The sequence below is a fragment of the Plectropomus leopardus genome, chromosome 4 (assembly GCF_026936395.1).
Source record: "Plectropomus leopardus strain MGB_pleo_1.0 chromosome 4, ASM2693639v1, whole genome shotgun sequence".
NCBI lineage: Eukaryota > Metazoa > Chordata > Actinopteri > Perciformes > Serranidae > Plectropomus > Plectropomus leopardus.
In genome coordinates this window covers 13,843,020-13,870,620 of record NC_142179.1, presented here as the reverse complement: position 1 = coordinate 13,870,620, position 27,601 = coordinate 13,843,020, and the positions used below count along the sequence as shown (strand labels likewise).

The window sequence follows — 27,601 nt, the reverse complement described above, 5'->3', positions numbered from 1 at the left end:
TCTAAACCTAGTTCTCTCGGTCGCTGTAATAGGATTTAAAGTCTAAAGCAGATCTTCACCTCGGACATTAGCAGCCAAGGATCAGCGTCGTGTCTGCTGACTATTTCCTTTGGTGAAGACAAGGCGGCTTTTTCCAAACACGTTTTTTTCATTGACATTAGAATAGGGACATTTGCATGCTTGTGGTTCCTTTGGTCTGTCAGCAGAGACCATGAATGACCCGCCCAAAGCAGTGTTTTGTTTTCCAATGGTCTGCATTAATGAACCTGAATCACACTTTGGTTTCTCTTCCCTGATTCTGTGCCTTAGGCTGCAGTTTTACTGGAAAAACACAAATCAGCTATTCTGCTGCAGAAAATCTACACTTTCATTTATCAACAGCGTGCTCAAGGCTCCACTCACTTGCATTATATCTGCTTTGTTGTTTCTGCAGACATATCACACAGAAATCATTTCCCTCCTTTGTAGCAAAGTAGCAAACCGGTGCTCTCTTTATTCACACATTTTTTTCCCAGTACTGCTAAGAACAATACTGTTTAAAGCTTTTGCATTGACAAAAACATACACAGCTTGATGAAAACTGTAAAAAGGGGAAAAAAATCAATGCATTGTATTTTTCATACATAAAATAACATTAGGGAAGGGACATAACAGCAGGTAGCAACATTAACAACATAAAATATATTATTTCTGAGTTCAGTCTCCATTTGAAACTTAAGGACAGTCCAGGTTTTCTTGTTCACAGGTGCCAGGCTCTCTACAAGCCTGCTTGCAGCGCGCACACAGACGCTCATTATATTCTGGGCAAAAGGAATTTCATTCATTCATGATGGCAACATCAGACCAACATACACTAGAAACAACATTTTCCAACAAGCTCACACTTTTTTCTGAGGTAAGCACAACATGCTGTGTTTTGTTTTGTCATTCATAGTAAGCTGTATTATGTTGGATTTACCGGCACAAAGTTCTGCTTCTTTATATCTCAGTAAAGTGCAAGAACTGTCTTCTGTAGTGCACTTTTCTTCCTTTGATCAAAGTTTACCGACCACACCAAAAATAGCAGCTAAATCCTGCAGCAGCGTCGCTTCTACTGTGCAAACTGAGTTGAAGAAATGCACAGAAAAAGCCCATCAGTTAACATTTGCAGTTCATTGATGTGTTTTAGGTCCTCCCTGACCATTTTAAGGGATAAAGGTCCTTTACACTATTGTCTCTGAGGCCTCAGATTCATTCAGTGCTGCCATAGTGGTTCCCATTGGAGGGGTTTTCCTGTAAACTGGTGTGTGAGGCTCCTTCCTCCTGTGACACCACTGGGTCCACTGGCTGTTCAAAGAAATTGGACACACAGAAGACCTGCAGAGAAGCAAGCAATGCAATTAAAATACATTCTACTGTATTACTGGAATTGGACATGGTTAAAGTAGAGTCAACATTATTAAAAACACCCCTGCTTATAGACTCTTTAATGCCTTTTTGCTTTTTTAAAAGGTGATTTTTATTTAAATTTAAATAATACATATATAATTATAATCACCTTTGCAACTACATAATTACTTTTTGATGAATAGTTACCTTTTATCTCTAATCTCTTTACCCTTTTATTGTAATCTATCTGTATTCATACAAATAGAGCTGCTTTTTAATAAATTATTCATTATTCTATAATTATTTAGTATTTTTGACAGATTCAATATCACTGCCTCACACTCATTTATTGTTCAAACCCAAATAAATTTGTTTTTCAGTTCTAGTGGCATGCCTTGAATATTTCCACTTGATTTCAATGGGGAAGCAATCAAATATGAAGCTTTTGGGTTTAAATAATTCATGAATAGTTGGAACAAGCTGATACAGAATTTATAGTGTATCACACTGTTTGACATTACGTTGTAAGATGATTTTTTTTCCACCTTTAAGGTCTTTAAGGGGGAAACAAAAGTGGTAAAACTGCATGCTGTACATTTTAAAAGCAGCCAATGTGCTCTTTCTAACTGTGCTTTATAAATAAACTTGACTTTTTCAAATGCTAATTGTGATCATTCTCAGAAAAAAACATTGTGCCTTTAGATGAAACGTACTGTGAGAGTAGCCACTAAACCTCCCTGCAGGAGGCCAGTGAGCACGTCACTCCAGTGATGTTTGTAGTCTGACACTCGGGACAGACCCACATACACCGCAGTGGCGATCAGGAAGAACTGGATGGTGGGACGCAGAAGCCTAGACCACTCTGACCTCAGTCTGGCTTGAATGTACAGCTGCAGGAGGAAGAGGAAATGATTCAATAACAGAAACAAGCTGTGGGGTCACACCTAGGCATACAATTTATATTGCCCAAGGCAATATTTACAGTACAGGTGGTGGCAGCAATTGCAGAGTTGTATAGTTTATGGTCTGTTTAAACAGTGACCAAAAAAGTTTTTAGAGTAAAATTGACTGCATTAGCTTATGAAACCAGATATAGACAATAAAGCTAATAAAGCAAAACTGTAGATTGAAATTGACCTTTTTTGCATTTCAGACACTAGTTTTACAGTAAAAACAATGTACTTACTACAAGGAACATCATGCAGTACATAGAGAAAGATGAATGACCTGAGTAGAAGGACAGTCTGCAAAAAATAAACAAGAGAGAACGAAATTAGGCATCATCAGCTTATTAAAGTTAAATTAATAAAAAAGAGGGTTTATCATAATCAAACTCTATCACTCTTTTTTTAACACGAAGATATAAATCTACACATAGATTAAAGAGAAAATCTTTAATGTGTGCTGTGACTTAGCAGGAGCTTTTTCTGAGAAAATAACTCTACATCATCAGTGTTATCTCAACAGAAAACACAAATAAGGGGTGTCTATCAGGTATGGATCTCAGCTGACTGCATCCGTTTTGACTATCTTCCTTTTAATCTGTCTCTTACGAGAACAACTTTAATTGCAATACTTAAAGCAACAGTGCTTGCAGAACTAACATTACACTTCCACAATGATGGCATCCAAATATCAGCAGTTACTGCGGTTTAAGCACAGTGCAGAGCAGCGGTGATAAGCTAACAGGTGGAATACACACACAGAGACTCAAATGCAGCTGGACTTTCCACCACAACGGAGAGAAAAGCTCAGACTACAACACACACAGAGGGACCATGACTTAATTCTCAGCTCAGGACGCCATTACTGCACTATATCTTTAATTCTGAATATTGTATAGAGCTCTTTTAATCACTGGAGTATCCCTTTAAGGAATGCCAGCTTGAAACTATGAGTTACATTTAGCTTTATTGGATGGCATTTAACCATATTGTCCACAGAAATTACACATATTGCAAAATAATGTAAATATCTGGGTACTCTTAAATGATCAGGCTTCTTTAAGTGAGATTATATTGCTAACAAATCAGTTATTATCTAGTCAAAGAAAAGGCAATGTATGAATTTTTGCCCTCCTAAAAAATAAAGAAGTAGCTTTTTCATGGTTTTCATTTACTCCATCTTCAGGACTATTACCTGGCCTCATCTACCAGAAACTTCTCTCCAGTGCAGGTGAAGTTCTCGATGTATCCACCAGCTTTGCAGTTGATGGTATTCCAGGCCGGTTTGCATACAGCCAGGAAGTGCGGCCGCAGACGACCGATGGAGTACTTGGCTATGTCTGTCAGAGACTGGCTCGCGGCGGCTCCGAACACGTAGCTCCCCACAGCTTTGTAGACGCACGCCATATACTTGGTCCCCACAGACTGGTTCTTGACGCGAGACAGGTAAACAGAAAGGCACTCGCCGCAGACGATCTGCAACAGATCAAATGAGTAAGCTCAACGATTGACATTAAAAGGTCAGAGGACTTGTGGAAGAAGACGACTGCTGACGTACCACAATCAGCGTGAAGGGGATCATGACTCCTCCCAGCAGCTGGTAGGATATGGTGTCCTCTTTGAGGGGGTACCTGATGGACTCATCATTGCAGAAGAAGCCCCGTTTGAAAGGGTTGTGTTGAGGGGTGAGAATAAAAAATGGCAGTCCAACTGTTGAAATGAATATCGGCAGATAATTAGCATAAATTCAACCTCTTTGTCAGATCACCACTATTACATAATGCTAAAAATTTAACAATTTAGTCACAGAGAACATGATATGCTGGCATCACACAGGTATCCTATCTTAACAAAGAAGCTGGTGACTCTTGTGTGTTTCAATTAGCTGCAAGAGGGGAAAAAATTCACTCTGCTCAAGTTGCACAATAACTGATAACTGATGAAATGCTTGAGGCCTTGAGTTACTACAGAGCAATATTGCAAAAGCCATGTATCTGAGAGTGGAGCAATGCAGGAGTGATTATCTGCAGAGACCAATTATGGTGTTAATATGTAACCACATCACATAAAACATGCTCTGACTGGCTTTGGTATTACAGAGGTAAATTGAGATGAGGAAGAAAGGCATTTCCTCCAGGTTGGATCATTGCGTATTATGCTTTTTGGCTTAATGAGTCACAGAACTTTGTTTAGGCTTGTTTGTTTAAACTTACTGTGGTGTAAATTACGATGACTGCTGTCCTTTGAAATTTTGGATAAAGACAAACTGGCTGTAAAAGACATCAGAGTTATTCTAGTAGTAATATAATTAATCGTTGAAACTACTACTTTGATTTATACGTCTTCCACTTAAAAAGCAGCCCAACATAAACAGCAGGAAAGAGAGGAGCATGAGTAAAGAGGAATAATTTCCATGGATTTATTGTTTTTCAGTTTATTTTATTTATTCCTTCTCTTGCCTGTCTTTTTTTGATATCTGTATTTTAGCTGACAATTTGCTGCATTTTTATATTTTTGTTTGGACGGTATTAAATCACTGGGTGTGAATTCTCAGTGTAACATATTTCTTACATCCAGATATGCCATTTATAAATGCCATTAGCTTATTAAACGGGTATACGTAGACAGAAGGGTTGAGCAAGTGCACAATTATCTTTATCTGTTCAAACAACTAAATTATCTTTATCCGTACGTGTACTTAAAACGGGTAAAGTTTAAACCTGGATTGGATGGGGGCTGACCAGAGGATAGTGATATGATCATAGTTAATATAATTATTATTTACTGTAAAACAATTTATTTACAGAATAATCTGAGGATTAAGCTTCAGAACTCAAGTCTATCAAATTTCGATAGAAAGGAACATGAAATTTTAAACGAATAACTGAAATTGTTCTCAGAAAGCAGATTAGGTAAAAAGTATAAATACACCGAAAAGAGAAATCACATCATGAAAACAGCTGTGTGGCACAGCTCAAGATGTACATATATGTGAATTAACAAGTAAAGAAAAAGTAATCAATTAGTGATGGGATATTTATGTGACTTTTGTACAACGAGGAAATAGCCTCATTGAAATAAAAAATCTGGGAGGTAACTAAGTACATTAACTCACATACTGTATATTTCTCTAGATACTTTATTAGAGTATTACCATTATACACTACTGTCTTTACATTTCAGAGAGAATTATTCTACTTTTTACCCCATCACAATTATTTGAAAGTTGTAGTTTTGTTTACTAACTAAATATAAATGTAAACATAAAACTTGTTGCATTGTTATAAGAAAACAACATGAGTATATAATCTATTTAAAATCAGCTCCACCCCAAATATGAACAGGAAAACATTGCTTACACATTGATAAATCAGTAAGAAAATATCAAATAATATTAGATGTGAATAAAGGCATTTGAATTGAATATAGAGTAATATAGCATAAACAGTGGGGGGTTTTTTTTCAGCAAAATGGGTATATTTACTGTTGATATTTGAAGTACATTTACCTTGTAATTCTTCTCTACTCTTTCTTAAGCGCACTCTTGGATGACAGACTTTTGAGTCTTTTTACATTGAGGTATTTTGGCTTTTATTTAACCCTTTGAAACCTGGAACATCACTTTTTGTTGTGTTGCTTTCAGCCCTGAGCAAACTGGTGAGATTTCCTTCAAAAACATGGGAAGAAGGCAGCATGGTAAGAAATGTCCAACAAATTGCAAGAAAGTAGGGGACAGAAAAAAAAGTATCTATTTTTAAAATGAGGGGGGAAAAGCTAGAGAAAAACTACATTTATATTGATCATAATTACATTTTTGTTTTAATTATTTAACAAAAAATTATTATCATTTGAATCACGTTTCCAGGTGATTTCCTTGGTTGTTGTTTTTTTCTTAGTATTTTTTATTCTCTTTTTAATTTTTCAAAAACCCCTTTTCATGTAATTTTAACTAATTTATTGCTATTTCTGGAGTAATTTCTTCTTTCGTTGTTAACTGCCTTATTCCCATGTTTTTTTAAAGATATCACGCCAGTTTGCTCAGGTTTTTAAGGGTTAAGTAAAGGATGTGAATACTTTTTCCAGCACTGATTTTACAGGAGTGTCCCACATACTGCATAATAGAGTTTACAAAACAGAGGACAGGATTAATATTAAATATTAATATTAAACTGGACTAATATTTACACTTTAAACAGAGGACAGGTGACTGGAAATAATTGTTCACACCTTCTAGTTTCCAAAACAGAATGGGAGGATTGGTGCACAGTCAGAGCCGGGCCAACCACAAGACCCTGACTAAGCAAAGTGATGAGTGCAGATTAAGCCCAGGGAAAAATGTCTGCGTGCGTGTGTGTGCCTGTGTCTATATCTCTGTCTTTACCAGCTATTAAACTAAGCCGTGTTCCCAGACAGTACAAAGGTTTCTTTTAATTGCAGTATTGTCAGTTACATTTAGCAGCGCTGCAGCTCGTCTCTGTGCTGTGATTACATTACAAACACTGAGCTAAAAATACAGCTTTGCTTGGAAAAAAACACACACAGGGTGGGACTTTGTTGCCCTCTTTTTTTCCATCTTCCTGCCCGGTTCACTAAAACCTCAAGCCGCCTAGTGTGTATGTATATATGACGCGTATGCAAATAATCTGATTTGCTAAAACTTCATATAACAGACTATGTTTGTACCACAACAGTAGCTGTGGGAGTTTGATTACAAAGAAAGACAACTTTAACGAGATTTAAATGTCTTTATAAATAAACAAAACGGATTAAAAGGTTGGTTTAACAAACGGTGGGTCAGGTTTACGTACCGAGGATGAGGCAGATAACGTCCAGCACGATGAGAGGGATCCCTGCAGCTTCAAACATGTTGCGTCTCTGTCTTCTGGTCTCTGTTTGTGTTAAAAATGTCCCGTCCCTGCGGATGTCCCTGCTGGTTTTAGGTGACACGAGACGCAGCCTATCTGCCGCACATGTGTCGCTATTCCAGCACAAATTAAAACAGAGTCATTGTGCTGCCACCAGACTACTCCGGGACTGTCCGAGGAGCTAAAGGGGATTAAAAAATATTTATAGACTACTCTAATGTGAAAAAGGAAACACGGAACTAAAGTCTAAATCTAGTCTAACACCAGCACACAGTGAAGAGCCGCTCACCCTCTCAACTGCTCACAAATCATCATAACACAGCAGGATTTCTTCAGCTCATAATACCGCCCTGTCCTCAGATAACAGACGCTTCACCGGTGAGGCACGAGCTCCGCAGGCGCTCCTGTGCCGTTGTGATTAGTGCTGCCTTCACGTGCAGCTGGGAAAAATAAGCACTAGGGTGAATGCAGCAACCGGCAACCTGTAGTTTTATGTGCAACTCAGAGCTGCAGAGCTGTGACGTTTAGTGGGTGGAGAGGGTTTTATAATAAAAGTGCAATACATCACAATAATGATGATTGTGATCACAATGGATAATTAAACAAAAGTGTGCATTTTAAACAGTTGTATATTTATTATCATTTATTTATTTTATCACAAACACTGACATACCCGTCCTAATATTATTGGGGGTTATATGTATATGCTCTTTTATATCCTTAAAATATCTGGCAAGTTAGTGTTTCATCTCTATGAATATTTTCACTTACTCCTCAATGAGTTATCTTGGTTTCTGTTTTTTTCTTTATAATATCAAACTATGAGTTTCTTTTGAATACTTACATGTGTTAGCCAGTAGTGAAAGTAGTACTTTACTTAAAAAAGGTAGTAATACCACAATATATTAGTACTCTGTTACAAGTAAAAGCCATGTATTTAATTTGTACTTAAAAGTATTATTTTCAATATCTACATTAAAGTATCAAAAGTAAAAGTAGGTTTAAATCATATTACATTATATTACCATTGATAATGTTGGGGAAAAACGTTTTTAAAAAAGTAAATATAGAATATTATATAAAATATAAGTAAATATAAATAAATTTTTAAAAAAAACACAGTTACATGCGGTTTTGAGTGTGCATGTATCTACATTTATTATTGTTTAGACAGCTCTTTGTCGTCTGGTCCCCAGTGATTAGATTTTCTGACCGGAGTAAAGTCCTGTTTGTCAAGTAAACATGATGACTGTGTAGTGAGAGGTCTTTTCTCCCAGTGGTCAGATCCAATAAGTTTTAAAATTCCGAGGTGTATATGAATGCATCACAAGACAAGGAAGTGGTAATAGGAGTTTCAGGCCTATCGCGTGCCTGCGTTGACGCTACGACAGCCGTCGGCCGATGCGCAGTTGCTCCTCCTCCTGCGTCTGCGAAGGTGACATCAGTACATTACTATTAATAGAAGAGAGTTCACTGTCTCCATATCAATACACCACATTGATAAGGTATAACTGTGTAAGAATTTCCTCCATGTTTCTTTAGGTTATTTTAGATGGTATTTTCATCATACATGTGTATATGTACACATATACATATACATATACACCAAAAATATGTAGGCCACAATATGTAATATGAGTGTAATTTAATCAGTGTAACAGTTTTATTTTTGATGAGTTATGGTGATGCTTATTAGGCAAATATGTCATTCCTATATATTTTTTGAATGTGGATAAAAATGTATAATAAGGGTACAAATCATATCTAATGCATGATTCATTAATGCATAAAATCCTGATGAGTCATGCATTAGTGAAGCATTACATAAGAATATGAGTTGCACATTTATCATAAAGTGTTACCCCCAAAAAGCAAGAATATATTTGTTCTTTTGCATGGGATCATTTGGGCAAAGATTACCTTACTTTTGCACAACAGACACTGAAGAGAAAGATAGATGAAAATCCACGTGATTCAAGTTATTGATTATTTTATTTTCTGTTTAATGTTACTGGTTGATGAAAAGAGACAAGGGGATTTTTTTTTTTTTTTTTTTTTTGCTGCTTCCAGTGCGGTTATGAATTAAAAAAGTTTGGGAATACCAGCTTTTTATTAAGGACACAAAATTAAAACAATTAAACTATCAACATTTTTCCCCTGTGGGAATAAAACATACAAATAGGTCACACAGTTAACTTTTTTATTTACACAAAATATATCAGTCATTATTTGCACAAGTTAATGTGTCTTTATCAGTCATTATTTGCACTTGTTTATGTGTCTTTATCAGTCTTTATTTGCACTTGTTTATGTGTCTTTATGGAGAACAATAATCACAGTAAATCATCTTTTTTTAAGCTGAATAATGTGAGCAAACACAAATTATCATGACAACAGGAACATACAAAGCAGTGACTGAAATCGCCAAAGCCCTGTTATATTGTCCTTTTTATTGTCTTCATCATGTTGCTCTGTTTGTCCCTCTCTGGGAGCTCAAATGAGCCTCAATCTCTCGTCTGAAGAACAGCTCCCCCAGCTGACCGTGAGAGGCTTCGCTCATGGCTTTGGTCTGCATACACATCTTGTATTTGTCTGGAGGGAGCTCGTCTGCACAGTTCTTCTCATGCCACAAGTGGAAAAGGCCCCGAGATGGAGAGCGAATCACCATCAGTTTACTGTGCAGGTACTTCCTGTACAGGTGAACGTCCTCCAACCCCCAACCTTTAATGTTACGGTCAAAACCACCTGCAACGAAGCAAAGAAGTTTAAATATGGTTTTTTTTCAATTGCTGAGTAAAAATCTTAGTCACAAATAGCAGTTGAGGGGAATAATGTTTCCTTAAAGCTGGGGTAGGCAGAAACACAAAAAGGTAAAAAAAGAAAACAAAAAAACAAACAAACAATAAAATGGCACATTTTGAAAATACATCCTCCTCCTGTCCGCTGTTTGCCGCTGTCCTCCTGGCAAACAGTTTATAGCGGGGAGGATGAATGGAGGACACACTGGGCTTAGTTTAAGCCGCAGCTGTGACTCTTTAGTTCTCACAGAAGATGGTTTAACATCTCTTCATATCACATATCTTCTCCCCATCTCTGAAACACTTCTCCAATACTGAGACGTGTGTTATTTTGTTTATTGTCAGACTCTCTTACACAATCTCTTTTGATAAATCAGTCTTCCTTTTTCGGGTAACTTTGCAGTGTAGGCAGTTGTTTCCACTGCTGGAAAAGCAGGCAGGATTCCTCACCACTGAATCAGGCTTTCACCAAATGGACTTGCACGAGTATCTGCATTTGCAGGACACCCTCTCTTTGAAATGATCTTTAATTGGCCAAAGTCGCCCATCATGTTCCTGATTTTTGAACACCTGACAACAGAGCCAAGATGAGGTGCAGAAGTCTGTTTTCTCTCTGTCAGCTTATTATGGGATTTTTGCCAAGTGATGCCAAAATGAAATCACTTATCCCAACTTTAACTTGATGTATTTAAACAAGGAAAGGGCATAAAGCAGAGAGAGATCATTCAAAGCTGCAAACTAACAAGATATCAGGGGGTGAAAGACTTTAGCTGTTCATGTACAATTACTGTTGCGACATTAAGGGAATCACCAAAAGGAAAATAATGAAATTTTATATAAAATGCATTCATCTACTGCCATATACAGTATGTGTATTGTGATATTTAATTGTTTTTTGTCTCACAAAACATACAATAACACAAGCTTTCCCATTACCTATGTTGAGGAAGTCAGACCTGTACTGGCATGTCATGCCAAACCCAAAGTCTCTCCAGAATCCAGATTCCTTCCTTATCACCTGAGACGAAAAGGAACAAATCAGTCTCTTACATCCTGACCACATATGTAATTTATTACATGCAGCTGTTGGTATATTGTAATTTTTTACCCACCAGCTGCTGTTGAACAGAGGGTAGAAGTGTCTGGTTACTGTAGATAATAGATGGGTTGTACTGGCTGAAGAGCACTGGATAGTACACTCTCTTACCTAGAGACAAAAAACAGGTGAAAGAGACAAAAGTTCATATTAATTTATTATTGTGGTTTGTTTTCTACAAGTAGAGCTTGTAAAGAAGAACTAATAAAATAATGAAAACTATCGTCATTTGTGATATTTTAAAACACCATCAGGCTGCAGTAAGCACATCTTTTGTTTTACACCTGGCAGCAAGAAAATGCATTTTTCATTACTGGCAGCACAAGCAGAGGTGTGACTGGAGTGAAAAGAGGAAGAGCTGCAAAAAACATCAGGCCTGAACAGAGAATTAACAGACTGCTAACTGATCTCTGGTAAGTACAGTGCAGACATTGGCATCTCCGCAGTTAGTTTTCTTCTTCTTTTTATGGTTTGTCATCTTACACCTTTAACACTCTTATCCACCCTTTTCCTGACTCCATGATATCTTTGTGTATGTAAATCTTATATAGCTATGACTAAGGTTGACAGAGCTCCAATGGCCTGTTCTGGCATGCTCCTTGACACAGCAGCGAGGGCAGAAAATATGCTGAAATGGACAGCTGGCGGCAGGTGTGATGCTGAATCTAACAGCAGAAAGTGTTGGAGATGTTGATTTTTTTTTCCTTTTTTGCAGAAACAGTACAACATGATTCAGCAACAACAAGTCATGAAATATGTGCTTATTTTCCCTCATTGTCTTCATTGTTCATGAAGCTGTTGCAGCATTTGAACATTTCGTACCTGCTGCACAGAGTCAGTGCAGGCCAACATAAGCAGCATGTGTAATTTTATGTGCCCAATTGAAATGGAGGGGAGACCACTCCATATGGCATACAAATTGAATTGGCTCAATAGGACATGGACTCTGACCTCACATAACTGTGCCCAGCTTCAACCTGAGCAGAGGTCCAATCAGTTGGAGTAATTGAAAACACCTGTGGGGATGTGCAGGGCCTTTAAATAATGCAGTGAAACAGATGGTGGAGACAATATGACTTACAGCTACAGTTTGTAACTATTAGAGAAATAAGTTTCTGTCATATTTGATGTAATCACAATATATCCAGACAGAAGTACATAAGATATGTAACTGTGGAAAAAACCCAAACAAGCAGCAACCTCAGGTGGCTGATGATTGTGGTGTGCCTTAAAAGCAAGTCACATTTTGACATTTTGAACTGTCACAGTAGGAACTGTATATAGTATGGCTGCTTTGAGTTCAGGATCCTTTGCTCACTGTCACACTCCCTGAAGCATTGAACACAACATCGTTAGGATTATTGGTAACACCTTTGCTTTTTCTACTATAACAAGTTCAGGTGTCTGCTGTAAGAAAGGCCTATTTCAACCCTCATGACAACTGCAGGATGGATGATTTTTCAAAACTTACCCATTCACATTTTAATAAGGCCAAAAGTTTTGCATAGTTAAGGGTGGGGCCGCCTGAGTGACAGGCTGTCTGCTTCTGCGGGAGGTCACTTACCCCCACTATGCTTAAGTAAAGCTAAAATATCAAGGATACAGCCACTACCATATTGTGCTGGTGATATCAATCGGAGCTGAGACCTGTACGACAAATCCTGAGCAGCCCCACTGAATGCGAATGCATGGATTGGCTGTCACAGCTGTCGATCATGGCAGAAAATGATTGCAGAATTTGATAACTCTACAAAAACTGAACCAAATCATAAAAACAAACACTTGAACAAACATCAGGGTGATAAGAACTACCTTCAGAGACAAAAACCATCTTTGGGAAAAATTTATCTGGCGTGTACTTTGAGCTTTTAGTTCGGCCTATGTCCCTTCACTAACATGGAGGGGCAGTCTTTATGACCTATGCTGCAGACAGACACCAGGGGGCGATCGAGATTGAAAAACTGCACTTTGAGGGGATTGTCATGTTATCCATCTTTATATACAGTCTATCCAACCCTCGCTCCTCCACAGCTCCACCCTCTCATCCAAATATGGTCACTTCTGACTTCAAATAAAACAAGATGGCAATGGCCAAAATGCCATAGTTAAGGCCTCAAACATGGGTCCACAAACCAAAGGGTCTCATGGTAGCTACCATTATTTTATATAGTCTATGCCAAAGAAAAACAAAATAAAATCATGTTCCTGTGCCCCCTTGTTTTGGTTATAATTGCATTAAGGCGTGTGGACAAAAGCAACCAATCAGATTTGAGGAATCTTGAACGCAGCTGTCAGTCATGTCAATCACTGCAAGTGAATTGCAGTCGAACTGTCAAACTACGCAGCACTTATTAAATATAAATTTAGACTCTCATACCATTGCCTATTGCCTGATAATGTCTCAAGTCAAATCTTTTGAAACATCTTTTCAAAAACTCAGTTTAGCTAAAAAAAATGAGGAAGTTTGTTATCCTGCTGCCATGCTAGAAAACAGTCAAGCTGTAGTAGAAGAAGCGCCCACCAGCAGGTGAAAACTTCATCATTTTAAATGATTTACCTTTAAACAGTGCACTAAACAAAAGGTGAGAAACTCAGTTTGATTGCAGTTAACTGAGTGACTGACATCACTGACAGCTTTGTAAGAGATGCATGCATAATATCAGTAGATATTGACAGTTTCACCAAATATTACAAAAGTTTATTTTTCTGCAGTAGCTTCAAACAGGTATTATTTGATATTTTATGGTCAATGTTATTATTATTCGCTCTAAGTTGTTTTATTCTTAAAGAAAAAGGTTACAGTATGAATCAAGCCTGTACGACATCTCTGCAAGATGTGGTAAATGTTGCATGATGTTGAAAAACCTCACATGTAAATGTTTCATACATCCACTTTCTCTCTCACCAGGTTCTGAGTTGAGACGACAGGAAGTTAAGAAGTCAGCGGTGAAGTGGATGTCGACATCACAGAAAAAGAGCAGGACGTTCTGGCTGCGCCTCCAAGCTCTAGCGCCCACGTCTAAACCCCGACCACGGGAAAACTCCTCATTCAGCTGGATCAAAGTGAAGCTCCTGAAACGAGTCTCTCTGAAGAAGAGGAAGACAGGAGGGCTTTTATGGGGAATCTGTGTCAGTGATGTTCTTCAATTTAACCCTTTGAAACCTGAGAAAACTGGGCTGATTTCCTTCAAAAACAGAAAAAAGGCAATGAGGGACTATAGTAGACATAACCTGAAAATTAGCAAGAAATTTGTAGTATCTGAAAGTTAGTATAAATAAATAAATAAAAATAATGAAAGAAAGAAAGAAAAAAGAAAGAATAAAAGAAAATTAAATAGAAAGTTACAAAAATAGCAAACAATATTTGAAAAGAATGCTTAAAAATATTATAATAATTATGTAACGTAATCTTTAAATTATCTTAATTATGAATATAGTTTTTCCCATTTTTTTTCTTTTTTCCTAGACATTTTTCCAAGCTTTTAATTTTTATTTTTTCTTAAATCCAATCTTTTCTTACCAAGCTACCCATTGCCTTTCGTCCCCATGTTTTTGAAAGAAATTGCACAGATATCTCAGGTTTCTAAGGGTTACATAAGAGTTAAGGCATCTGAAAGGTGCACAAGAAAAGTGATGTGGCTCCAGGTTTCAAAGGGTTAAACAGCACAGGTGATAATCCTCTCCAAGATCACAGGAAGAACTTATTGTTTACTTTAACACACCATTGAACTGTAAATTGACTGTATTACCTGGTGGTTTGGTCCAGCATGGCTTTTACCAGGTCTATCTGATCTCGACCAAAGTAGACCACAGTCAGATGAACCCGGCCGTCCTGCTGGATGCACACTTCTCTGAACAGAACACAGATTATACAAATAAACATGTGTTAGTCCCAACTTTATATGCTTTATCAAGAGAGTATCTACCATTTTTTTCAGATAAGGACAACACTTTGACTCACATGTTTAAACTTCCCATTTTATCTGAGGAGTAAAGGACTCTTTTTGGCTTTAAACCAGCTACTCTATTAAGATAAGGATTCACTCTGCACTTCTAAACGCTCTACTTAAGTGTGAGATCAATAATGTTCTGATACAATCACAGCTGGTGTTGGTGCGTTAATACACTTTCTACATGATACCTGAAGTTGTTGATGAACTGCCTGAATGCTTCTGCTCTCTTGGAAAGAGGTACGATGATGTTGATGAGCGTGCTGTGCGTGTCCACGCTCTCGCTCTTCACCTTCATCACAGGACCAAACGGCCTGAAGAGCACGAGCTGTGTGAAGTCCTGCGGGCCGTCGCCTTTAAACGTGAGCTCGTAAATGGTTCCTCTGTCCCGCTCCGTACGAGTCAGCCCTATCACACAGGCAGACACACTTATCTATTTATTGGTATATTAAAAATTATTTTACTACATTTTTTTTAGAAAATTTAATTACTGGGATAATTACTGCATATTAAGTTAAGTTTGAAATAACTTTCTTCATATTTACTCAATACAGCAAACTAACTTTATTTATTTATTTATTCAGTTTTACGTCTTTTCCTCATTTTGCTGCTCTAACTGTATTTATTCATACCTTATCCTTTTTATGTCCTGTTCTTACCATCTTTTCATGTTTTCATTTATTTATTTGTTCATCTATCTTTTGTTTTTATCTTCTTATCTTTGTTTAGTCCCCACTGATGGGATGTCATCTTCTTATATTATTTTTATATTTGTTTTATTGTATTTTATTGCATATAGTCTTAGATTCTAAAATTTTATTTATTTAGTACTTTAACTGCCTTTCAAGATCTGCCAGTTTTATTAATTATATTCCTTTTATTTGCTTTATTCTTGTTGACCCTTTGTATACATATTTCTTTTTTGCCTTTTTGTTTTACTTTTTTTGACCTTTTTGTGTTTGGACATATTTGTAGATGTTTATTTTTATTATTCCCCAAATTCCTACCTTTGCTTCCTCTAGCACTTTGTAAATAATTGGTATATAAACAGTTGTTATTATTAAACTAAATTGAAATTCTCTACAATGTCTCTGTCTTTTGTATAATTACAACCTAATCGCATAGTCCTTCAATGTTTTAATGATGATGATGAATACTACAATAACAGGACTTATATAGCGCTTTTCTAAGTTCTCAACGATGCTTTACGTTAAATGCAAAAAGACAACAAGTTTCCCACTAGGACAATAAAGCCTATAATATAATATAATATAACATGACATAGCACAGCATAATAATGATTATGATCTTTCTCACCTTCGATGAAGTCTGAAGGGGAGTATGTGTGTTTCCGCCTGGTGTTGTCTGTGTGTTGCTGAGGTCCGTTCAGGACATGCAGAGCTGTTTCCACTGTGCTGATCAGCTCGTCTCTGCGGTCTCTCCTCACAGGCCTCTCCTCTGGGTGCCTGGTCAGCCCCGTCTCCAGCTGGTACACCCTGAGTGACAGGACATGAAAAATAAAACACTCTATGAAGAGGCATGAGGTAAGACTTGACATCAGAAGCACTCCTGTAGTACTACTGTTGTCCTTACCGATGAATGGCTGTCCCACTCACCTCCGCAGGGTGAACGTGTCAAAAGGAATCACAGCGTATTCGCTGGGCAGCTTTACACCTGAGTTCACCTCCGCCTGGCTCAGCTGGGAGCGTAGGAACTCCTGCAGGACATGATGTAACATTTACTACTACATCTTTAACGCCACGCTCCATTTGTCTCATCAGCACATGTTACTGTCAAGTTTCCCTACCTTTAGGTCAGTCTGTGTCGGGGTTTTGTGCAGGCTCTCCAGACCCTGAGGCAGAATCCCTCTTGTTTTGGCTTTTTCCAGGGACTCCTGAAGCTGCTGCGTCCTCTCCTGGAGAGCCTCCTTCAGCTGCGCTATCTGCTTTGTCAGGCTGTTGATGTAATGTTTGTGAGAGTCTTCCCTCTCCTGCAACAACGCCATGTATCCCTCCTTACTGGTGGCCGCTCCAGACCACAGCGGGGACTGCTGGCTGCTGTGAGCCGACGGTTTACAGGCGAGGAGGTAGAACAGGAACAGGCAGCAGCAGAGGCCCAGCACGATGAGGCCGACCCGGGCCAGCAGGGCTAAAAGCCACCGTTTAAGCATGGCAGATTGTCTTTTTAAAAAGTCTTCAAACTCTTGAGGCTCATAAAAACATGACCGTGCTTTTGTCATGTGGAGATGCACACACAAAAAGATGAGCAGTCCATGGTTTCAAGACGTCCTCCGGTTTTCTCATATTGTCCGTATCATCCTCAGGCTGCATCTTCACCCGATGTCCAAACATTCATTTCTCTTGAATGTTGGGCCAATTTGTTTGTTTCACATGGAAGTGCAAAGGTCATCACAGCACTCAAACTCCCTACAATGACAACAATATACATTTTAAAGCAGTGCTTCCCAATTTCTTAGACTTCTGACCCCATAAAATGAATTAAAAAGTTTACTTTTGACTCCTAAATACAGGTTATAAACACAAACTGTGTGCAGTTCAACCAGCAAGGGCTTTTCTGTCTCAGATTGTTCATTTTTAGGATTTTTTGAGGCCTTTAACCCATACAAGGAAACAAAACTCCGAGTCTTCAGACGTGCTAGCAAAACTGTGAGGCTGCACCTCAGCACAGCAGTGCTTTGTGCTACATGCTAACGTCAGCAGGCTGATGTAATATTCACCACATCAAACAGCATGCTAACATTTGCTAATAAGCTCTAAACACAGAAATTTTATTCATTATAAAGAGGTTTTTCCTAAACCGAAGCAAGTTTTAACCTAATGGTGACACTAGAGGATCTTCAAAGTTATTATGACTCTTCCTCTGAGGACCATGAATGTCTGTGCCAAAAAAATCACAGTAATTCATCCAATAGGCTGAATGTTGAGATATTTCAGGATCAAAGTGGTTGAGTGACAGACGGAGCAGGAGCTTATCTATGTCCCCCAGCTTAATATACTCTTAATATGACTGTTTAAGGAGACCATCCAAAGGCAAGTTTTAAGCAATATATTTGCCTAATTTGAAAGTTCAATGTATGTTTCCACCTGAGTCAATATGTTGAAATCATCCACCTACAGTTTATAGCCTTCTGATGTTATATTATACTATATGTTATACTCTTCGAAACGTATGTCCTCATATGTATGGGAAAGACAGTTTTTTTGACATAAGAACTTTATATTTCAACCAATCAGTAAATCGACTTATTATTAATCAATTTATAATTTGTCATCAGATATCTTAAAAGTACAACTTCAGTGAAGTGCCATGTCAGCTTCTTCTATTTGTGTGTTTTTATATCTTCACAGTGGCTGAACAGATATTTACCTTTCAGATTGCATTGTAAACGTTCATATCCCTTCGTTCTTTTGCAATTTGAACTGAGACACCCTTACCAATCTCTTATAATGTTAGTTTATATCAAGAGACACAGGACCCTGGCAATATGGGGATGACCCCAACAGACTGACTTTGCATTGAGTCATGCTGTCTTTGTGTCTAGGCCTACAAATCAAAGCGTAGAGAAAAGTCAGATAAAATAATTTTAAATTTGTTGTAAAGAAGTTACCTCACATTTATTTTGGAAACCCCTTTGGGGGTTCCTGACCCTTTGGAAGGTAACTACTGTTTACCAATACAAAAGAATTATCCCTTGAGGACAAATAATGAGCCATCTGTCTTAATTAGTCAAATGTTGAATCATTCGCATGGAGACAGATTCAATTTGGTTGATTGTGCACTTATTGTGAAAATAACAGCAACAGCATATTGTCATTAGGAAGTCTCACAGGACTTTACAGAAAAAAACATGAAGAAAATCTCACAACGTCTCCAAGAAACGAATCGAATGATAACCAGATAAAGTAAACCAACCAACCTGGTCAGTCTCGTCCTGATGTGCTTCAGTGTTTTGCAAGCAGATTATTTTACTTCCAGTCCGTTTCCCTCATATCGCTGCTGTTGGACTGCTGGTCAGGTTCAGGTTGGCTGCTTTAAAATGCACAGAAAGAGAAATAACCTGACCTTACATTCACTCTCCAGTGCCACGACGCTGAAGGTGGGAAGTGACAGAAACAAGCATTTCTCTGTGTGTCTCTCCACCCTGTGAGTGTGTGTGTGTGTGTGTGTGTGTGTGTGTGTGTGTGTGTGTGTGTGTGTGTGTGTGTGTGTGTGTTGCCATCATCAGTTTATTCACAGCACAGATGGCTCTTTATTGCTCAGGTAGAGGCTGATCTCATGAAAGACTTGCTTATGTTTCCAGGTCCACCCAAGCAGTGTGTGTGTGTGTGTGTGTGTGTGTGAGAGAGAGAGAGAGTGTTGATGCATGTGTGCATGTGTTCATACATGCAGACCCCTTTTAAAGCATTCTACCATTAAAATTCAGGTCATTTAAATAAAAAAAAAAAAATCGTGCACTCTGATAAAATCCTTCTACAGCATCATGAGTTCTTCAGCTTAAATATTAAAGTTTGGTTATAATCTTTCATCTCTTGTGGTTCACATAAAAACCTTTCATCTATTTAAAATGACTGCAGAGCTTTCATCATCTCTGTCGAACACCTTGAAGGCGGTAAATCACAGGGGGTCATCATCAGAAATTATTAGGAGACTGACAAAAAAAATTAGATCAAAGGCTGAAACATGCAAACATTATCATGTATTTAACACTCTACAAAGCTGTAATTAAGGACAGGCATTTTTAAAAAGATTTTTTAAAATAATTACCAACTGCTGTGAGTCTCAAAGGAAAGTTGCGACCGTGATGTCCATCATCCTGAGCTGCTCTCTTCTTCTTTTGCGGGCTTTTGCTTTGTTGCAGGAAGTCAGCACAGAAGTTTACTCATCCATTCAATGATTTAAAAAAATCCTAAAAATTGAGAGATGAAGTGGTCAAACAGAGTACCTCCTCTCTCCTATCCTCTCGGTCTCCACCTCCTCCCAGCACCTCCCTCTCTCCCTCTCTATCAGACTCAGTGTTCATTTCCATCCACATGAGATCTCTCACCATCTGCCTCCATCCTGAATCCCCTTTCAGGTCCTCCGGAGGCTCCTCCTTGCCCTTAAGTCTAATTAGAAGGCACCCGGAGTAAGGAATGCCCTTCAGACTTTCGATGCTCTGCCACCTGCAATCTGCTGCAGAGAAATAGCTAGGTACCGGTCGGACCCACCAATAGGACGGGGTCTTGCACATTTAATGAGGCGGCGTACAGATGGTCCTTGTTTTCATTCAGATGTCGACTCCTAAGCTCTGACTCCCTATAAATTTTTTCGTTTCCTGCTTTGTTTCAGGCCATTTTCACTTGATTAAACAAGATTTTAGTGAATGCATTCACTATAATGTCTTTTTTGATTATTCATTGTTATTATTGATATTTTAAAAAAGGTTTAATAAGTGAAATTTGAGTGTTATTATGCAGTCACATGGTTTAAAACTCAAGTTAAAAAGGAAAAATGTTTTAGGGAAACAGTAGAACATGTGGTTATTGATACAACAGTATATTATTGCTATATTATTCTATATATTAGTGGGGTGTTTTTCAGCTAATGTGAGGTGAATTGTATCTCAAGCTAAGATAATTATTTACACTTTATTGCACCATTATGTCCTTTAAAAATCAGTGGTGGGAAGTAACTAGTTACATTTAGTCAATTACTGCACTTAAGTACAAATTTGAGGTCCTTGTACTTGAGTATTTTCTTTTCATTCAAATTTGTACTTTTACTCCACTGCATTTCAGAGGGAAATTCTGTACTTTACTGCATTTATCTGAACGCTTTAACTGATTTACAAAGATTTTTGCATAAAAACATGCATTGGATACTTTTACTTGAATACTTTAAGTACATCCATCCATCCATTTTCTTCCGCTTATCCGGGGTCGGGTCGCGGGGGCAGCAGCCTAAGCAGGGAAACCCAGACTTCCCTCTCCCCGGCCACTTCATCCAGCTCTTCCCTTTAAGTACATTTTTTCTGAATATACTTACTTACTTTTACTTAAGTAACATTTTCAATGCAGGACTTTAGCTTATAGTTTTACTTTGTGGTATTAGTACTTTTACTTGAATAAAGAAGCTGAATACTTCTTTCAGCGCTGTTAAAAATTCCCCTTTTTTATGGCTTTATCTATATTATTCACTATGCTTGCTTCATGTCTGTTTTTATGTCAAGCAGTCTTACTGGTGTGTATCGAGGACATAAATAATACAAACACACATTGTTAGTATAGGTTCACATTTTTAGCACTTTAACTTTTAACTAAAATTTAAAGCAAACTACAAACATTTTCTTAATTATCGTCAGTGCTACCGAGCCTTGCAGTCAGTTTTGGTTGCAAATGATAAATCTCAGAGACATATTTCTCAAACTCGGGGCAAATAAAAAAGCCAAAGAACAAAAACTGTCTGCGTAATTAGATATCATAACAAGCAAATGAGATCATATGTTATGTGTCTGGTCTTATCTGACCTTTCAATACCTAAACATCTTTCTCACTGGTCATCAGTCACGAGATAACAACACTGGAACCTCTTCAGGGCTGACAGAAAATATAATTTGAAGAAGTCACCTTTAGTTTCGGCAACTAATAAAGGACTTTTTTTTTTAAACAACTTCCTGACATTTTCTGAGTACTATATAAACAACAGTAGATCAATCAAAAATTTAAATAATGGTTAGTTTCAGAATTACTTAACAAGACAGTAAAAGAGCAGGGCAAAGCTTTAAAGAAATGCTTTTTTTCTTGTGATTTACTAGAGTTTTGCCTGTCCAAAACACTCATAAATTAAACTAACTTAGATCACACAATTCGAGAAGGAAACAAATTGGTTAAGTCATTTGTCGCGGGTCTGTGGCAGTGGGTTAAAGTAGGCCTTTATTTGGCTTTTAGCAATGCCTTACAGTCTGACTAGCCAGTCTTACTATACTCACAATGTCTACTTTAGTATTTTATCATATATATTTTATGTATATAATATTTTGTTATTGGTCAACTGCTGGTCTGTATTTGATTTAATTTTATTTCATTTTTGCTTTTTTAATGGTTCAAATGTCTAAATAATTATTTCTGATTGGTTGTTGATCCAATTATTTTAATTTTTATTCCTACTTCTCTACCTACCTCTGTGTCCAAATAGTATTTGTTGCTGCGACTTCTGTTGTAGCTCAAGCATTTTGTAGCATGTTGTGCCTCCACTTAAATTTAAATGTGCCGGATAAAATAAAGTGTTGCTTGCCTTAAAGGGTCACAAAAAGGTCACAGATCAATATATATTTAGTATATTCTTTGACCTGATGATGGCGCCAGATATTCTGTATGACTACCAGAAAAAAAATAAGACAAGCTGAACAAAACAGACAACTGTATTTATTATTGTTTCAAGTTATTTACATCTGTTTGAATAACAAAATGTGGAATGTGGCCAGAATCAGAGTGAACAAATCTCTTCGACTTTTTTTTTTTTTTTTTTTTTTTGGCACGCAGACTCGTGAATTTAACAGCCTCACATGTGTGTGTGTATGTGTCTGTCTGGCTTTTAATTACAGTGCAGGTGCCTTCAGTATCTGGACTATGTGCTTTGTGAGTTTTGTGCTCAATTCTAGGCAGTGTTTCGCTTTCTGAATCACTATAAATCACACTAACACACACAAAAAAAACTTTGACCGAGGAATGTAAATTCAGCAGCAATAATGCCACAGAAATGTATGAAAGTGAGATTTAGATACTTCCCAGATGAATTCACACAACAACAATGAGCGTCTGCACTGCTGCTAACCTTTGCGTCAGATGAAGTAACATCTTGGACACTTCACAGACTTTTATCAAAGATTCACCACAACTGAAAACAAGGGCCCTGCTCTGCTGCATCCAAACTTTAGTTTAACATTTTAAAGAACAAAGGCATGTTTTTCTGTGAATTTAAAGTGCAATATCTTAAAAAAAAAAAAAAAAAAATCAACACATTTCAACAAAGGACCAAACTGTTACAATGAAAGGCAGGCGTCAGTTCCTTCCATCTACAGTATATTTACACAATGAAACATGTCTGAACAATAAAAAAATAACACATAGAACACACATGATATCACTGTAGAGGTGGCACCAATATCACTATCAGTTGCATGTTTCAGCAAGAAAATCAATTTGACTTATTTCTTACTTTATTAATTTGCTACATGTGGATGACAGCTCAAGCTGCTTCTTCTAAGCAATATGAATAATTTAGGTCCCACTAATGACACCCAAATCCACCTTTTACATTGTTTTTTAACCAGAGTGACTTAAATTTAGAATCTTAGGAGCAAATCTTTTTAAACAAGTTTTTAATTTCTTTTATGCCAGTTTTAATCAACCCCTATGTAGGTTTTGGTTAAGGTCCAGTATGTAAGATTTTGGGGGATTTAGTGGAATCTAGTGGTAAGGATTTGAGATTGCAACCAGATCTCCTCTCCTCCAAAACACATGGACCCACTGATTTAAACCAGTAAAAACACTGAATAAGGCAGTTTCATGATATAAAGCAACATTTCTTCTCTGCTATTTTACTTGTCGCAGCTACTTACTGCAAATGTGCGCTCACCCTTTTTCTCTAATTAAGATCCAGAGGTTTGAGTTGTTCCTTTTCTCTCCTGCAGCTCTGCACAGGTGTGCTGCAATCCCTAACTAGGTGCACCTGAACTGAGGAGGAGCTGCTCAGAGCTCCTGTTCCAGCAGCAGAGGGGAGAGCCCTCTGCTGCTGGGACTGCTGGTTTTGCTGGGATTTTTATTGACTATTTTGCACAATTTTTTTAAAATAAATCCCAAGCATTTGATTATCTTAAAGGTGTCTTATGTGGTTATTTTGGGACAGTGGTGGAGTGTTGTTTGTCTCATAGGGCCCCCAAAGATATTTTATGTCAAAAAAGAATAATAATGAACTCAGCTACTGTAGAAACATCTAATATGGAGACATCATAAACCCGACCCCATTTAGATATAAACAGCTTCTTGTAAGGTAACAAAAACAACTGTTATTTTCAGGTGATTATACACAAAATACAAGAGCCCAACCCATTGGTCGAGAGGCCTGTATATATAGTACATTAGCACTGGGACTTTCAACTCTTCATGTATCACTCACTCGGTTGCTCTGATTAGATGGACATTAATGGTTGGTAGTTATCTAACTAGTGTAACAGACTGTTTTGGAGGCCTATTGTGTGTTTACCTTTAGCAGGAAAAAAGAGTAATGGGGGGAACTTCCACTCTTTTGAGGGCTCATGCCACGTTTGTGGGAGTTTTGGTGAAGGAAAATAAATGGGCAACGGTCCCAGTTGGAGCTGTCATACTGTCTTCAGTCTCGTTTATTGTTTTATTAGTTATCCAGTTAGGTGAACCCAGGACGCTCGGCTCATTGGTGGCAGCAGTGCTCTTCAACAAGCCGCTGTGAGGGCTTTTCTACGGAGGTGTGGAGCCGTTAGCCGTGCTGTTGTCTTCAGTACGGCTAGCTGGCTAACCTCCGCGTGGTGCTTCTAACTACGTTACAAAGATGTGGTGCGAGGACGAGGACCCTTTTAAAATGTTTGACAGACAGTAAGTCAAAAGAGACACACAATGTACAACGGCCTGCTACAGTTAATAGACTCTTATTTCACTGGAAACACACAGATAATTGTAAGATGATATTAAGCAGCTGCACTTCGCATAACATGTAGACCTGACTCCTTAAGTAGCTTAAGTTTTTTCCTGCTATTTTGCAGGAATAAGTTTTGTGTTGGTAGGCAACAGCTGTCACTTCCAGCAGTTGAACTATTTGTGTAGTTGGAGCCAAACAACAACACACAAAAAAAAACAAAAAAACGGGACTCCCATTAGTTTCTCGTGATGGAGGAAAAGTCACGTTATATTAGTTCAAGTGATGCATGTTAGTTTTCATGAGTGAAAACTTTTCATTTTAACTCATGCTGATAGGATAATGTGCTAACAGGTGCTTTGTATCATGTGCCATGAAAATATTGGATGAAAATTACTTTCTAGCTAATGTTATCTAACTGTAAAGGAGCTAACTGACACTGACAGGTTTCCTTTGGAAACAAACGCTTGGTGACATTTACGTTAACTTGGTTAACCCTCACTTTTAATCATAAAACCACAACGTCAGTTTGTCACCAACTTTAACTGAATATCACCTTATCAATAAATGTTCAAATTATAATTCAATGTATGAAAGTTGAGAGTGATTCTGACCTGCTAGCATAGTAAAAGTACATAGAATTATAATCATAATGTTTAATTTATTTTAAATTAATTTCTCTTTGTGGAAATATATGCTAAAGTCAAGGAATTTTGTTACACATAACAAAATTCCTTGACTTTTCCAGGCCTGGACATTGTGAGTGTGAAATGCCATGACTTTAACCAGGTTTGTCACATAAACACTGTCTTTAACTCAAACCTCTGAAAAATGGGAACAAAAAACAAAAGTGTTGTCTGTTCGTTGTATATTCTATTTCTGCTAATATATTCCCCTAAATCCAACACACTGGACCGTTGAACCCTTGTTCTACCTGCTGTTTTTGATAAATCTTTGACTGTATTGTTAGCAGTAAAACTCTTCAACATGTTCTTGTGTTACTGGTCAGGATATTGAGCAGAAAATATTTTTTCTGTGGTTTTGTGTCAAAATCTCTCATCTGAAAGAGTTTAAAACCTCAGACAATATTATTTCATATCAGTGACCACCAAGACATACGACACTCACACATGCTCGAAGGGGATCGGCACCTCCCACCCGGCGCTGTCATCCTTCAACACCCACTGTGACAAATGAGACTCTTCTTCGGTGGTGCCTTCAACCTGACTCGAGGCAACAAGAGAAGATGAGTGGAGAGGGGGGACGCTGAAAGAAGAGTGGTGGAGTGATGTGTGGGTGGCTGGAGATAATCTCTCAGACACCACAAGGTGTCGTGTTGCCATATCTGAGATGGTTGCTAGGCAACAGCATCCTTCAGAGTCTTTCTCCGGGTGGTATCTAGGTTACCCCAACTTATTATCATCATGTTGGTGTGTTTGCTGTGTTTTTAACAGCATAAACGGTGTCCCTCTTCATGTTGGTCGCTAACTTCATATCAGCTGGTTTGGCACAAGCACCGGCATCCCACCCAAACTGTCAGGGACTGAGAGGTTACACCAGTTCATCCAGAAGAGTCCCTATGCTGTGATGCTGCTCAGGGGGGCCGGCTATGGGTTTGTTGCACATGGGGCAGACGCAGCGAACCTCCAGCCACTTTACCAGACACCTGAGCAGGAGATCAGACAGGAGAGAGATAATCAAAGAGCATGAGATCCTGATTCCTGTCTCTCACTTTGACACGTTTCACCAGTCAAAACAAAAGCCAAAACTTGAGATCCATGTACACGTGGAAGAATTAATGAGATCTTTTACTTAAGTAAATGTAGCAATGTAACGTTATAAGGCCTGCCTTCATGATTTTACATGCAGAAACAGACACCACTGTTGCAAAGACAACCAGATTGCTTTCCATTTTGGTCAAAGTAGCAACTACCAACAACACAGAACAAAAGTGAGTGTATTCATTCATTCAGTTCATAATGGGCACATGAAAACAGATAGAGACATTTCCAAGCTGTCGGCTTGACTAAATCGACAGTCAGCCTTCATTTTTGCCAAGCGATAATACTTCGAGGCAGAAAGAATTGCATGAGAAAAATACCAATGGCCCTTACATTGTGCAATAAATTTGATCTAAACTGTGCCTTTAAAATATAATTGAGAAAATTAACTTTGTCATATACCACTGCTCCTGCATGAGCTTGTGAGAGCCCTGTAATTATATGAAGTTCTTTAATGACTGTCTTCATCTCATGTTTTTCCTTCAGTCCTCTATGAGTTCATTTCTCCTTTCTTACATCTCTAATTTTCTCCAATACTTGTGCTGTAAAAGTCCAACCAATGTCTTTTCTGCCCATGTTCCTGCAGCCGATCTTTAAATGTAACACTCATGTTTTTCAGACCTTCTACAGCACAATGTACCACCTCCAGGATGTTCAGGGAGATTCAGCGGAGAATTTCAATCAATCGCCTGCTGGCTTCACTGCACCACCAGTACCATCAGTGTGTCGAGTGCAGGAGATCCTGTCCTGTCTCCCATCTTCACAGAGGCTGACGCTCAGTGAGTATGCTTCACATCACTTATGTCTTTCTTGATACACTTTCAATTGATCTCTTCTTATTAACCCCTTGAAACAAGAGCAAATTTGCTTGATTTCTTTCTAAAACATGGGAAGACCTCATTGAGTGACTTAAAAAATTGTAAAAAAGTACAAGAAAATTACCTGAAAATTAGCATCCAAAAAAAACAACAACAAAACATTAAAAAAAAACTGAAAAAGTAAATAAAAAAAAAACAATTATTAAAAATAATTTCCAATGCATAATTAATATAATTATAAATAACGTTTTTTGGATGTTTTCCACTATCTTTGTAAAAAAATCCAAATCTACTAATTTCCTGCAATTTGCA

At 37.8% G+C, this 27,601-nt stretch overlaps 3 protein-coding genes across 4 annotated transcripts in view; all 3 read right to left on the bottom strand.

Moving 5' to 3' along the window:
* Positions 1-458: 458 nt before the first annotated feature.
* On the bottom strand, positions 459-7,606 carry LOC121944885 (phospholipid phosphatase 1-like). The gene is made up of 6 exons (XM_088076607.1): positions 7,121-7,606; positions 3,871-4,022; positions 3,508-3,788; positions 2,555-2,612; positions 2,082-2,258; positions 459-1,356 (listed from the first exon to the last, which is right to left on the bottom strand). The coding sequence occupies exons 1-6, from the start codon at positions 7,176-7,178 to the stop codon at positions 1,231-1,233; spliced, it is 852 nt and encodes a 283-aa protein (XP_087932733.1). The 5' UTR covers positions 7,179-7,606; the 3' UTR covers positions 459-1,230.
* Positions 7,607-9,363: 1,757 nt separating this feature from the next.
* LOC121944169 (chondroitin sulfate N-acetylgalactosaminyltransferase 1-like) lies at positions 9,364-23,782 on the bottom strand. The gene is made up of 12 exons (XM_042487872.2): positions 23,659-23,782; positions 19,807-19,948; positions 18,959-19,071; positions 16,829-17,447; positions 16,638-16,738; positions 16,339-16,517; positions 15,213-15,429; positions 14,821-14,922; positions 13,977-14,158; positions 11,088-11,182; positions 10,912-10,993; positions 9,364-9,922 (listed from the first exon to the last, which is right to left on the bottom strand). Exons 4-12 carry the CDS (start codon positions 17,258-17,260, stop codon positions 9,639-9,641), a joined length of 1,674 nt encoding a protein of 557 aa, XP_042343806.2. The 5' UTR covers positions 17,261-17,447; positions 18,959-19,071; positions 19,807-19,948; positions 23,659-23,782; the 3' UTR covers positions 9,364-9,638.
* Positions 22,424-27,601, bottom strand: part of rnf122 (ring finger protein 122) — a 21,726-nt gene continuing 16,548 nt past the window's right edge. For both annotated transcript variants that reach the window (XM_042487466.2, XM_088076606.1), the window contains exon 6: positions 22,424-26,356. In XM_042487466.2, the coding sequence (XP_042343400.1) occupies positions 26,242-26,356 (115 nt within the window). In that variant the 3' untranslated portion in view covers positions 22,424-26,241. The remainder of the gene's footprint in view (positions 26,357-27,601) is intronic.

What these genes read in the sequence shown, in the direction of transcription:
- LOC121944885 (XM_088076607.1), bottom strand. Translation starts at nt 7,178, where the DNA reads ATGTTTGAAGCTGCAGGGATCCCTCTCATCGTGCTGGACGTTATCTGC. An exon ending in TCCCCTTCACGCTGATTGTG is followed by an intron (nt 3,789 to 3,870) that starts GTACGTCAGCAG and finishes GATCTGTTGCAG; the next exon opens with ATCGTCTGCGGCGAGTGCCT. An exon ending in ACTGCATGATGTTCCTTGTA is followed by an intron (nt 2,259 to 2,554) that starts GTAAGTACATTG and finishes TTCCTCCTGCAG; the next exon opens with CTGTACATTCAAGCCAGACT.
- LOC121944169 (XM_042487872.2), bottom strand. Translation starts at nt 17,260, where the DNA reads ATGACAAAAGCACGGTCATGTTTTTATGAGCCTCAAGAGTTTGAAGAC. An exon ending in CGACACAGACTGACCTAAAG is followed by an intron (nt 16,739 to 16,828) that starts GTAGGGAAACTT and finishes CATGTCCTGCAG; the next exon opens with GAGTTCCTACGCTCCCAGCT. An exon ending in TCGTCTCAACTCAGAACCTG is followed by an intron (nt 11,183 to 13,976) that starts GTGAGAGAGAAA and finishes TTTTGTCTCTAG; the next exon opens with GTAAGAGAGTGTACTATCCA.